Here is a 14,184-nt window from a genome sequence, read left to right on the forward strand (position 1 = left end):
CTGGCTTTCTGTTAAGCCTAGGGCTGATTTCAAGGTTTTACTGCTAACCTACCAAGAATTACATAGACTTGCTCCTACCTATCTCGCCGATTTGGTCCTGCCGTACATACGTACACGTATGCTACAGTCACAAGATGCAGGCCTCCTTAATGCTCTTAGAATTTCTAAGCAAAGAGCTGGAGGCATGGCTTTCTTTCATAAAGCTAAATGTTTATGGAATGGTCTGCCGATCTATGTGAGAGGCAGACTCGGTCTCAACCTTGAAGTCTTTATTGAAGACTCATCTCTTCAGTAGGTCCTATGATTGAGTGTTCTGGCCCAGCGTGTTAAGGTGAACGGCAAGGCACTGGAGTGACGAACCACCCTTGCTGTCTCTGCCTGGCCGGCTCCCCTCTCTCCACTGGGATTCTCTGCCTCTGACCCTATTACGGGGGCTGAGTCACTGGCTTGCTTGTGCTCTCCCATGCAATCCCTGGGAGGGGTGCATCACGTTGTCCCAGGCTTCTTTCACTATACTCAACATGAGTGGGTTGAGTCACTGACGTGATCTTTTTTCATGTCCTCGGGCAGTGGGGGGGATCTTCGTGGGCTATGCTCGGCCTTGTCTCAGGGGAGTAAGTTGGTGGTCTGTTATAATTTTGGTGGTGTGGGGGCTGTGTTTTGGCAAAGTGGGTGGGGTTATATCCTGTCTGATTTTCCCTTTCCCGGGGAAACTTTGAACGGGGCCACAGTGTCCCCGACCCCCCCTTGACTCAGTCTCCAGTATCTATGCTGCAATAGTCTATGTGCCGGGGGGCTAGGATCAGTCTGTTGTATCTGGTGTAATTCCCTTGTCTTATCTGGTTCTCGGGTGAGATTTTAGGTATAATCTCTCTAATTCTCCCATCTCTCTCTCCACATCTCTCCATGGCTCAGGACTACCTGGCCTGACGACTCCTGGTTGTCCCGTCCCCAGTGCACCTGGTCATGCTGGTAATCGAGTGTTTACTGTTCTGCCTGCAGCTATGGAACCCTGACCTATTCACCGGACTTGCTACATTGTCGTGCTGTTGTTCCAGTTTCTGCTGTTCTGCCTGCAGCTCTGGAACCCCAGCTTGTTCACCGGTCGCGCTACTTTGTCCCAGACCAGCTGTTTCGACCCTCTCTTTTCCTCTCTCTCTGCCTCTCTCTCGCTCTCTCCCTCTTTCTCTCTCTAACATACATGCTGTCTCGATCTCTGAATGCTCGGCTATGACAAGTCAACTGACATTTACTCCTGAGGTGCTGACCGGTCGCACCTTCTCTAACCACTGTGATTATTATTTGACATTTCTGGTCATCTATAAACGTTTGAACATCTCGAAGAACGATCTAGCCTTAACGGTCATGTACTCTTATTATATATACACACCTGGCACAGCCAGAAGAGGACTGGCCACCCCTCAGAGCCTGGTTCCTCTCTAGGTTTCTTCCTAGGTTCCTGCCTCCCCTAGCCACTGATGTTTCTGCATCTGCACTGCTTACTCTCTGGGTTTTTAGGTTTCTGTATAAGCACATTGTGACAACTGCTGATGTAAAAAGAGCTTTATAAATGCATTTGATCGATTGATTTGATTGATAGACCATCCAAAGTGTAAATAATAAATTGACCATTAATAGCATCTATCTATCTGCCCTTCCCTGGTCTTTGTGGATGAATCTGTGCTTGAAATTCACTGCTCGACTGAGAGTCTTTACAGGCAATTGTATGTGTGGGGTAAAGTGATGAGGTAGTCATTCAAATATCATGTTCAACACCATTATTGCACAAAGAGCGAGTCCATGCAACTTATTATGTGACTAGTTATGCAAATGTTTACTCCTGAACGTATTTAAACAACATAATTCCACTTTGACATTTTAAATCAAATGAAATTGTATTGGTCGCATACACATATATAGCAGATGCAGTAATATTTAACAATTCACACAAATCTGGAGTAGAAGAATGGAATTAAGAAATACATAATATCAGGACGAGCAATGTAGGAGTCCAGAGTGTATATACAGTTGAAGTCGGAAGTTTACATACATCTTAGCCAAATAGATTTAAACTTAATTCCTGAAATGTAATCCTAGTAAAAATCCCTGTTTTAGGTCAGTTAGGATCACCACTTTATTTAAAAAATGTGAAATGTAATAATAGTAGAGAAAATTATTTATTTCAGCTTTTATTTATTTTATCACATTCTCAGTGGGTTAGAAGTTTACATACACTCAATTAGTAATTGGTAGCATTGCCTTTAAATTGTTTAACTTGGGCCAAACGTTTCGGGTAGGCTTCCACAAGCGTCCCACAATAAGTTTGGTGAATTTTGGCCCATTCCTCCTGACAGAGCTGGTGTAACTGAGTCAGTTACCTCCTTGCTCGTACACGCTTTTTCAGTTCTGCCCACAAATGTTCTATAGGATTGAGGTCAGGGCTTTGTGATGGCCACTCCCATACCTTGACTTTGATGTCATAAGCCATTTTGCCACAACTTTGGAAGTATGCTTGGGGTCATTGTCCATTTGGAAGACCCATTTGCAACCAAGCTTTAACTTCCTGACTGATGTCTTGAGATGTTGATTTAATATATCCACATAATTTCCCTGCCTCATGATGCCATCTATTTTGTGAAGTGCACCAGTCCCTCCTGCAGCAAAGCACCCCCACAACATGATGCTGCCACCCCCGTGCTTCACGGTTGGGATGGTGTTCTTCGGCTTGCAAGCCTCCCCCTTTTTCCTCCAAACATAACGATGGCTAAGTTCTATTTTTGTTTCATCAGACCAGAGGACATTTCTCCAAAAAGTACGATCTTTGTCCCCATGTGCAGTTGCAAACCGTAGTCTGTCTTTTTTATGGCGGTTTTGGAGCAGTGGCTTCTTCCTTGCTGAGCAGCCTTTCAGGTTTTGTCGATATAGGACTCGGTTTACTGTGAATATAGATATTTTTGTACCTGTTTCATCCAGCATCTTCACAAGGTCCTTTGCTGTTGTTCTGGGATTGATTTGCACTTTTCGCACCAAAGTACGTTCATCTCTAGGAGACAGAACGCGTCTCCTTCCTGAGCGGTATGACGGCTGTGTTGTCCCATGGTGTTTATACTTGCGTACTATTGTTTGTACAGATGAACGTGGTACCTTCAGGAGTTCGGAAATTGCTCCCAAGGACGAACCAGACTTGTGGAGGTCTACAATTTTTTCTCTGAGGTCTTGGCAGATTTCTTTAGATTTTCCCATGATGTCAAGCAAAGAGGCACTGAGTTTGAAGATAGGCCTTGAAATACATCCACAGGTACACCTGCAATTGACTCAAAAGATGTCAATTAGCCTATCAGAAGCTTCTAAAGCAATTGTGATACAGTGAATTAAAAGTGAAATAATCTGTCTGTAAACAATTGTTGGAAAAATTACTTGTGTCATGCACAAAGTAGATGTCCTAACCGACTTGCCAAAACTATAGTTTGTTAACAAGACATTTGTGGAGTGGTTGAAAAACGAGTTATAATGACTCCAACCTAAGTGTATGTAAACTTCTGACTTCAACTGTATATATATACACACACACATACACACACATTTATACACTACCGGTCAAAAGTTTTAGAACACCTACTCATTCCAGGGTTTTTCTTTATTTTTACTATTTTCTACATTCTAGAATAATAGTTAAGACATCAAAACTATTAAATAACGCATATGGAATCATGTAGTAACCAAAAAAGTGTTAAACAAATCAAAAGATATTTTAGATTTGAGGTGAATAATGTTTCATCAAATACTTTTTTATATATTTTTTGATAATTCAAGGGGTCTTAATATTCAAAATCAAATAGCTGAATCCTTGGTATGACCTTCTTAAAACAATTCCATTTAGCTTAGTAAGAACCCCCCCTCTGCCCCTTCCCTGGCTTAGACAGGGCGTACACTCTTATGGGGCTCCTGAGTGGCGCAGTGGTCTAAGGCACTGCATCTCAGTGCTAGAGGCATCACTACAGACACCATGGTTCAAATCCAGGCTATCACACAACTGCCTGTGATTGTGAGTCCCATGTGGTGGGGCACAATTGGCCCAGTGCCATCTGGGTTTGGCTAGTGTAGGCAGTCATTGTAAACAAGAATTTGTTCTTAACTGACTTGCCTGCTTAAATAAAGGTTATATAATGGAGCGAATGGCATCGTGTTTTGATGCCTTTCCGCTCCGGCCACGAGCCCGTCGTCACCAACCTCCTGTGTTCTGAAGGCAATGTACAAAGAAAGCTGAGACCATCCTCTCTTCGACGGGGACAAGGGGAGGAAGCTTCCATGTACACAGAAAGCTGAGACCATCCTCTCTTCGACGGGGACAAGGGGAGGAAGCTTCCATGTACACAGAAAGCTGAGACCATCCTCTCTTCGACGGGGACAAGGGGAGGAAGCTTCCATGTACACAGAAAGCTGAGACCATCCTCTCTTCGACGGGGACAAGGGGAGGAAGCTTCCATGTACACAGAAAGCTGAGACCATCCTCTCTTCGACGGGGACAAGGGGAGGAAGCTTCCATGTACACAGAAAGCTGAGACCATCCTCTCTTCGACGGGGACAAGGGGAGGAAGCTTCCATGTACACAGAAAGCTGAGACCATCCTCTCTTCGACGGGGACAAGGGGAGGAAGCTTCCATGTACACAGAAAGCTGAGACCATCCTCTCTTCGACGGGGACAAGGGGAGGAAGCTTCCATGTACACAGAAAGCTGAGACCATCCTCTCTTCGACGGGGACAAGGGGAGGAAGCTTCCATGTACACAGAAAGCTGAGACCATCCTCTCTTCGACGGGGACAAGGGGAGGAAGCTTCCATGTACACAGAAAGCTGAGACCATCCTCTCTTCGACGGGGACAAGGGGAGGAAGCTTCCATGTACACAGAAAGCTGAGACCATCCTCTCTTCGACGGGGACAAGGGGAGGAAGCTTCCATGTACACAGAAAGCTGAGACCATCCTCTCTTCGACGGGGACAAGGGGAGGAAGCTTCCATGTACACAGAAAGCTGAGACCATCCTCTCTTCGACGGGGACAAGGGGAGGAAGCTTCCATGTACACAGAAAGCTGAGACCATCCTCTCTTCGACGGGGACAAGGGGAGGAAGCTTCCATGTACACAGAAAGCTGAGACCATCCTCTCTTCGACGGGGACAAGGGGAGGAAGCTTCCATGTACACAGAAAGCTGAGACCATCCTCTCTTCGACGGGGACAAGGGGAGGAAGCTTCCATGTACACAGAAAGCTGAGACCATCCTCTCTTCGACGGGGACAAGGGGAGGAAGCTTCCATGTACACAGAAAGCTGAGACCATCCTCTCTTCGACGGGGACAAGGGGAGGAAGCTTCCATGTACACAGAAAGCTGAGACCATCCTCTCTTCGACGGGGACAAGGGGAGGAAGCTTCCATGTACACAGAAAGCTGAGACCATCCTCTCTTCGACGGGGACAAGGGGAGGAAGCTTCCATGTACACAGAAAGCTGAGACCATCCTCTCTTCGACGGGGACAAGGGGAGGAAGCTTCCATGTACACAGAAAGCTGAGACCATCCTCTCTTCGACGGGGACAAGGGGAGGAAGCTTCCATGTACACAGAAAGCTGAGACCATCCTCTCTTCGACGGGGACAAGGGGAGGAAGCTTCCATGTACACAGAAAGCTGAGACCATCCTCTCTTCGACGGGGACAAGGGGAGGAAGCTTCCATGTACACAGAAAGCTGAGACCATCCTCTCTTCGACGGGGACAAGGGGAGGAAGCTTCCATGTACACAGAAAGCTGAGACCATCCTCTCTTCGACGGGGACAAGGGGAGGAAGCTTCCATGTACACAGAAAGCTGAGACCATCCTCTCTTCGACGGGGACAAGGGGAGGAAGCTTCCATGTACACAGAAAGCTGAGACCATCCTCTCTTCGACGGGGACAAGGGGAGGAAGCTTCCATGTACACAGAAAGCTGAGACCATCCTCTCTTCGACGGGGACAAGGGGAGGAAGCTTCCATGTACACAGAAAGCTGAGACCATCCTCTCTTCGACGGGGACAAGGGGAGGAAGCTTCCATGTACACAGAAAGCTGAGACCATCCTCTCTTCGACGGGGACAAGGGGAGGAAGCTTCCATGTACACAGAAAGCTGAGACCATCCTCTCTTCGACGGGGACAAGGGGAGGAAGCTTCCATGTACACAGAAAGCTGAGACCATCCTCTCTTCGACGGGGACAAGGGGAGGAAGCTTCCATGTACACAGAAAGCTGAGACCATCCTCTCTTCGACGGGGACAAGGGGAGGAAGCTTCCATGTACACAGAAAGCTGAGACCATCCTCTCTTCGACGGGGACAAGGGGAGGAAGCTTCCATGTACACAGAAAGCTGAGACCATCCTCTCTTCGACGGGGACAAGGGGAGGAAGCTTCCATGTACACAGAAAGCTGAGACCATCCTCTCTTCGACGGGGACAAGGGGAGGAAGCTTCCATGTACACAGAAAGCTGAGACCATCCTCTCTTCGACGGGGACAAGGGGAGGAAGCTTCCATGTACACAGAAAGCTGAGACCATCCTCTCTTCGACGGGGACAAGGGGAGGAAGCTTCCATGTACACAGAAAGCTGAGACCATCCTCTCTTCGACGGGGACAAGGGGAGGAAGCTTCCATGTACACAGAAAGCTGAGACCATCCTCTCTTCGACGGGGACAAGGGGAGGAAGCTTCCATGTACACAGAAAGCTGAGACCATCCTCTCTTCGACGGGGACAAGGGGAGGAAGCTTCCATGTACACAGAAAGCTGAGACCATCCTCTCTTCGACGGGGACAAGGGGAGGAAGCTTCCATGTACACAGAAAGCTGAGACCATCCTCTCTTCGACGGGGACAAGGGGAGGAAGCTTCCATGTACACAGAAAGCTGAGACCATCCTCTCTTCGACGGGGACAAGGGGAGGAAGCTTCCATGTACACAGAAAGCTGAGACCATCCTCTCTTCGACGGGGACAAGGGGAGGAAGCTTCCATGTACACAGAAAGCTGAGACCATCCTCTCTTCGACGGGGACAAGGGGAGGAAGCTTCCATGTACACAGAAAGCTGAGACCATCCTCTCTTCGACGGGGACAAGGGGAGGAAGCTTCCATGTACACAGAAAGCTGAGACCATCCTCTCTTCGACGGGGACAAGGGGAGGAAGCTTCCATGTACACAGAAAGCTGAGACCATCCTCTCTTCGACGGGGACAAGGGGAGGAAGCTTCCATGTACACAGAAAGCTGAGACCATCCTCTCTTCGACGGGGACAAGGGGAGGAAGCTTCCATGTACACAGAAAGCTGAGACCATCCTCTCTTCGACGGGGACAAGGGGAGGAAGCTTCCATGTACACAGAAAGCTGAGACCATCCTCTCTTCGACGGGGACAAGGGGAGGAAGCTTCCATGTACACAGAAAGCTGAGACCATCCTCTCTTCGACGGGGACAAGGGGAGGAAGCTTCCATGTACACAGAAAGCTGAGACCATCCTCTCTTCGACGGGGACAAGGGGAGGAAGCTTCCATGTACACAGAAAGCTGACACCATCCTCTCTTCGACGGGGACAAGGGGAGGAAGCTTCCATGTACACAGAAAGCTGAGACCATCCTCTCTTCGACGGGGACAAGGGGAGGAAGCTTCCATGTACACAGAAAGCTGAGACCATCCTCTCTTCGACGGGGACAAGGGGAGGAAGCTTCCATGTACACAGAAAGCTGAGACGGGGACAAGGGGAGGAAGCTTCCATGTACACAGAAAGCTGAGACCATCCTCTCTTCGACGGGGACAAGGGGAGGAAGCTTCCATGTACACAGAAAGCTGAGACCATCCTCTCTTCGACGGGGACAAGGGGAGGAAGCTTCCATGTACACAGAAAGCTGAGACCATCCTCTCTTCGACGGGGACAAGGGGAGGAAGCTTCCATGTACACAGAAAGCTGAGACCATCCTCTCTTCGACGGGGACAAGGGGAGGAAGCTTCCATGTACACAGAAAGCTGAGACCATCCTCTCTTCGACGGGGACAAGGGGAGGAAGCTTCCATGTACACAGAAAGCTGAGACCATCCTCTCTTCGACGGGGACAAGGGGAGGAAGCTTCCATGTACACAGAAAGCTGAGACCATCCTCTCTTCGACGGGGACAAGGGGAGGAAGCTTCCATGTACACAGAAAGCTGAGACCATCCTCTCTTCGACGGGGACAAGGGGAGGAAGCTTCCATGTACACAGAAAGCTGAGACCATCCTCTCTTCGACGGGGACAAGGGGAGGAAGCTTCCATGTACACAGAAAGCTGAGACCATCCTCTCTTCGACGGGGACAAGGGGAGGAAGCTTCCATGTACACAGAAAGCTGAGACCATCCTCTCTTCGACGGGGACAAGGGGAGGAAGCTTCCATGTACACAGAAAGCTGAGACCATCCTCTCTTCGACGGGGACAAGGGGAGGAAGCTTCCATGTACACAGAAAGCTGAGACCATCCTCTCTTCGACGGGGACAAGGGGAGGAAGCTTCCATGTACACAGAAAGCTGAGACCATCCTCTCTTCGACGGGGACAAGGGGAGGAAGCTTCCATGTACACAGAAAGCTGAGACCATCCTCTCTTCGACGGGGACAAGGGGAGGAAGCTTCCATGTACACAGAAAGCTGAGACCATCCTCTCTTCGACGGGGACAAGGGGAGGAAGCTTCCATGTACACAGAAAGCTGAGACCATCCTCTCTTCGACGGGGACAAGGGGAGGAAGCTTCCATGTACACAGAAAGCTGAGACCATCCTCTCTTCGACGGGGACAAGGGGAGGAAGCTTCCATGTACACAGAAAGCTGAGACCATCCTCTCTTCGACGGGGACAAGGGGAGGAAGCTTCCATGTACACAGAAAGCTGAGACCATCCTCTCTTCGACGGGGACAAGGGGAGGAAGCTTCCATGTACACAGAAAGCTGAGACCATCCTCTCTTCGACGGGGACAAGGGGAGGAAGCTTCCATGTACACAGAAAGCTGAGACCATCCTCTCTTCGACGGGGACAAGGGGAGGAAGCTTCCATGTACACAGAAAGCTGAGACCATCCTCTCTTCGACGGGGACAAGGGGAGGAAGCTTCCATGTACACAGAAAGCTGAGACCATCCTCTCTTCGACGGGGACAAGGGGAGGAAGCTTCCATGTACACAGAAAGCTGAGACCATCCTCTCTTCGACGGGGACAAGGGGAGGAAGCTTCCATGTACACAGAAAGCTGAGACCATCCTCTCTTCGACGGGGACAAGGGGAGGAAGCTTCCATGTACACAGAAAGCTGAGACCATCCTCTCTTCGACGGGGACAAGGGGAGGAAGCTTCCATGTACACAGAAAGCTGAGACCATCCTCTCTTCGACGGGGACAAGGGGAGGAAGCTTCCATGTACACAGAAAGCTGAGACCATCCTCTCTTCGACGGGGACAAGGGGAGGAAGCTTCCATGTACACAGAAAGCTGAGACCATCCTCTCTTCGACGGGGACAAGGGGAGGAAGCTTCCATGTACACAGAAAGCTGAGACCATCCTCTCTTCGACGGGGACAAGGGGAGGAAGCTTCCATGTACACAGAAAGCTGAGACCATCCTCTCTTCGACGGGGACAAGGGGAGGAAGCTTCCATGTACACAGAAAGCTGAGACCATCCTCTCTTCGACGGGGACAAGGGGAGGAAGCTTCCATGTACACAGAAAGCTGAGACCATCCTCTCTTCGACGGGGACAAGGGGAGGAAGCTTCCATGTACACAGAAAGCTGAGACCATCCTCTCTTCGACGGGGACAAGGGGAGGAAGCTTCCATGTACACAGAAAGCTGAGACCATCCTCTCTTCGACGGGGACAAGGGGAGGAAGCTTCCATGTACACAGAAAGCTGAGACCATCCTCTCTTCGACGGGGACAAGGGGAGGAAGCTTCCATGTACACAGAAAGCTGAGACCATCCTCTCTTCGACGGGGACAAGGGGAGGAAGCTTCCATGTACACAGAAAGCTGAGACCATCCTCTCTTCGACGGGGACAAGGGGAGGAAGCTTCCATGTACACAGAAAGCTGAGACCATCCTCTCTTCGACGGGGACAAGGGGAGGAAGCTTCCATGTACACAGAAAGCTGAGACCATCCTCTCTTCGACGGGGACAAGGGGAGGAAGCTTCCATGTACACAGAAAGCTGAGACCATCCTCTCTTCGACGGGGACAAGGGGAGGAAGCTTCCATGTACACAGAAAGCTGAGACCATCCTCTCTTCGACGGGGACAAGGGGAGGAAGCTTCCATGTACACAGAAAGCTGAGACCATCCTCTCTTCGACGGGGACAAGGGGAGGAAGCTTCCATGTACACAGAAAGCTGAGACCATCCTCTCTTCGACGGGGACAAGGGGAGGAAGCTTCCATGTACACAGAAAGCTGAGACCATCCTCTCTTCGACGGGGACAAGGGGAGGAAGCTTCCATGTACACAGAAAGCTGAGACCATCCTCTCTTCGACGGGGACAAGGGGAGGAAGCTTCCATGTACACAGAAAGCTGAGACCATCCTCTCTTCGACGGGGACAAGGGGAGGAAGCTTCCATGTACACAGAAAGCTGAGACCATCCTCTCTTCGACGGGGACAAGGGGAGGAAGCTTCCATGTACACAGAAAGCTGAGACCATCCTCTCTTCGACGGGGACAAGGGGAGGAAGCTTCCATGTACACAGAAAGCTGAGACCATCCTCTCTTCGACGGGGACAAGGGGAGGAAGCTTCCATGTACACAGAAAGCTGAGACCATCCTCTCTTCGACGGGGACAAGGGGAGGAAGCTTCCAAAGCTGTGTTTTTTTTTTCCGCATTTGCATTTTGAAATGTTGATCAGAACAAAAAAAATGATTGAGCGCATCAGGGGAGAGGAGAGTGGCTCGTTCATCAAAGCAGCAGGCTGAAGCAAGGACACAGGCACAGGGGCAGGACAAACACTTTCATTACCGGAATCATGAGGATAATACATTTGACTGTTTGACCAAAATCCTGGTTTTAGCCCCCCCCCCCTCTAAAAAAAAAATGGTGACAATGTAGAATGTGCTATTTCTACATTTATAGGCATCCTTTACGTGTTTCACAATCCATGATCTCTTCTAATTGATGAAACACATGACTTTGTAAATCTTAACAGACCCAACAAAAAATAAAATACAGCCCATCTGGCATTTTCCAGAATTGCCAGATGGCCAATCCGCCCCTGCCATTTTAGAGACTTTCAATACAGTATATTAAAACAAATGTACACAAGAAGGCGTGGCTTCTTTAGAACGGTATGAGGCAAAGCATATCAACTAAAGCTAATATACTAAGGCTAAATGTGAATCACATCTTTCATGTCCCCATTACATCCAACTAAAGCTATCGTAAGCTATACACATCAGTGTCAGGATGTGAAAAGCTTGAGTCAGCTGTGGTCTCGTCATCATCAGGGAATGGTTTTAATGTGAACGGAACTGAAGTCATTTCAAGTCAATGAACAATGAGTAACAGGAACACAAATACCAGTTTGAGTTTAAAGTGTTAGTTATGTGTGCCTGGTTAACCCAAGTATGGGCAAACCCACCCCCTAATGTCAAGGTAAAGCCTCAGTACTTACATTTAATTGTGGGTCACCCCCTCTCGTGCAAACCACATCCAGCTTCTGTATGGTCAACACCTCTTTTGTCAGCTTCAGACGGACATCATAAGTATTACTGGTCTCCTTGTTATACAGCAGGGCAATTCCAGATTTTGTCTGTTGAGATAGATAGAAAAAATAACATTTTACCTGCCTGAGTTACTGTGTTGCTATAGTGACCTAGTTCTCTCACTAACAACAGGAGCTCAAAGAGCTGCTTCACACATTTTTTTGACCAACTTTTTTTTCTCCTTTCCCTCTAAAGTGTTGTGCTTTTACTTCTCTGTTCACATGATATCCTCCATGGATTCTTTCTACGACTTGTTTTGTCGTTCCATCGCTTGCTTTTTGCCCTAATGGGCTAGAAGAAGAAAAACACCCGCGAGGATGATGAAAAATGAACAGAACGCACATTTGGCAGGCAAACTATTTCAATCTTTGAGAATTCTAGAACTCTGTCTTTCTTAATAAAGCTCCACTCAGGTATTATCGAATTTGATCAGAGGGTAATACAGGTAAAACGAAACAGAACTTCTGAATTAAAACAATGCTTGCCTAAGCAGCATTTTTTGTTGAAGCACTAAGTACCATACAGTGCATTCGGGAAAGTATTCAGACCACTTGACTTTTTCCACATTTTGTTACGGTTACAGCCTTATTCTAAAATTGTATTAAATTAATTGATTCCCTCATCAATCTACACACAATAGCCCATAATGACAAAGAGAGAAAACAGGTTTTTGCGGCAGGTAGCCTAGTGTTTAGAGCGTTGGGCTAGTAACCGAAAGCTTGCTAGATCGAATCCCCGAGCTGACAAGGTAAACATCTGTCATTCTGCCCCTGAACAAGGCAGTTAACCCACTGTTCCTAGGCTGTCATTGTAAATAAGAATTTATTCTTAACTGACTTGCCTAGTTAAATAAAGGTTAATAAAAAAAAAAGTGTTAAAAACTAAAAACAGAAATACATTATTTACATAAGTATTCAGACCCATTGCAATGAGACTTGAAATTGAGCTCAGATACATCCTTTCCAATGATCATCCTTGAGATGTTTCTACAACTTGATTGGAGTCCACCAGAGTTCCTCTGTGAAGATGGTTGTTCTTCTGGAAGCTTCTCCTATCTCTTCAGCACTCCACCAATCAGGCCTTTATGGTAGAGTGGCCAGTCCCCAAGCCACTCCTCAGTAAAAGGCACATGATAGCCGGTGTAGAGTTTGCCAAAAGGTACCTAAAGACTCTCAGACCATGAGAAACAAGATTCTCTGGTCTGATGAAACCAAGATTGAACTCTTTGGCTTGAATGCCAAGCGTCACTTCTGGAGGAAACCTGGCAGCATCCATACGGTGAAGCATGGTGGTGGCAGCATCCCTACGGTGAAGCATGCTGGTGGCAGCATCATGCTGTGATGATGTTTTTCAGCAGCAGGGACTGGGAGACTAGTCAGGATTGAGGGAAAGATGAACGGAGCAAAGTACAGCGAGATCCTTGATGAAAGTATGCTCCAGAGCGCCCAGGACCTCAGACTGGGGCAAACCTTTTTTTGCTTTGTCCTTATGGGGTATTGTGTTTAGATTGAAGAGGGGAAAAAAACAATTTAATCCATTTTAGAATAACGCTGTAAAAATTCAAGGGGTCTGAATACTTTCCGAATGCACTGTATTTTTCTCTAGTGAAGACTTCCCAAGAACTTTACAAGATGGTCATCATGTCTGCCTTAGAGGAGCCAAAGCCCTCAACAAAACAACAGCACAGAGCACCCTGTCTATCATTCAATGAGTTCACACCCTGGTTTTTAAGTCTATGGTTCACACAGCCTGGCCTCAAAGACGTAACATTGTAAAAGTAAATTTGGTAGTTAAAAAAATTGTATCATGTTAAAGTGACCAAATTAATTTGCAGCTGTGTAAAAACATAATATATTAGAAAAATCCAAGACTCACTCTAAAAAAAACTCTATACAATACCCGCTAAAATAAAGGCTTTACAACTTTTCCACACGAGAGAGTGCCTTGGATTTTATGTTTTTACACAGCTGCAACGTCATTTGGTCACTATAAATTATACCCTTTTCTCCAATGAGCACCGCTCTTTGTCTTCATACTTGATGTCAAAGCAGCGTTCCCTCTTTTTTTTTGCATTTTTAAATAGTATGATATTATGTTTGGTTACATAAGACAGAAGGTTACTTAAGGAAAAAAACGGAAGGAGGGTGGTTGGTCAGAAAGGATAAGTGGGCCCAATATGCGAATGTCTAGCAACCCAAAAGTTGTGTGTTCGGATCTCATCACGAACAAATTTAGCATTTCAGCTACTTTTCAACTACTTAGCATGTTAGCTAACCCTTCCCCTAACCCTTTAACCTAACTCCTAACCCTAACTCCTAACCCTAGCTTTAACCATAATCTAAACCCTAACTCCTAACCCTAACTCCTAACCCTAACTCCTAACCCTAGCTTTAACCATAATCTAAACCCTAACTCCTAACCTAACTCCTAACCCTAACTCC

The 14,184-nt window shown here is 47.6% G+C and overlaps 1 protein-coding gene across 1 annotated transcript in view; it reads right to left on the bottom strand.

The window, feature by feature from the left end:
* Positions 1-14,184, bottom strand: part of LOC120039829 (gamma-2-syntrophin-like) — a gene marked incomplete at its 3' end in the record, with an annotated part of 123,016 nt that overhangs the window by 49,388 nt on the left and 59,444 nt on the right. The window contains exon 3 of the mRNA XM_038985200.1: positions 11,653-11,790. Coding sequence (XP_038841128.1) covers positions 11,653-11,790 — 138 coding nt within the window. The remainder of the gene's footprint in view (positions 1-11,652; positions 11,791-14,184) is intronic.

Source organism: Salvelinus namaycush, unplaced genomic scaffold (assembly GCF_016432855.1).
Source record: "Salvelinus namaycush isolate Seneca unplaced genomic scaffold, SaNama_1.0 Scaffold303, whole genome shotgun sequence".
Taxonomy (NCBI): domain Eukaryota; kingdom Metazoa; phylum Chordata; class Actinopteri; order Salmoniformes; family Salmonidae; genus Salvelinus; species Salvelinus namaycush.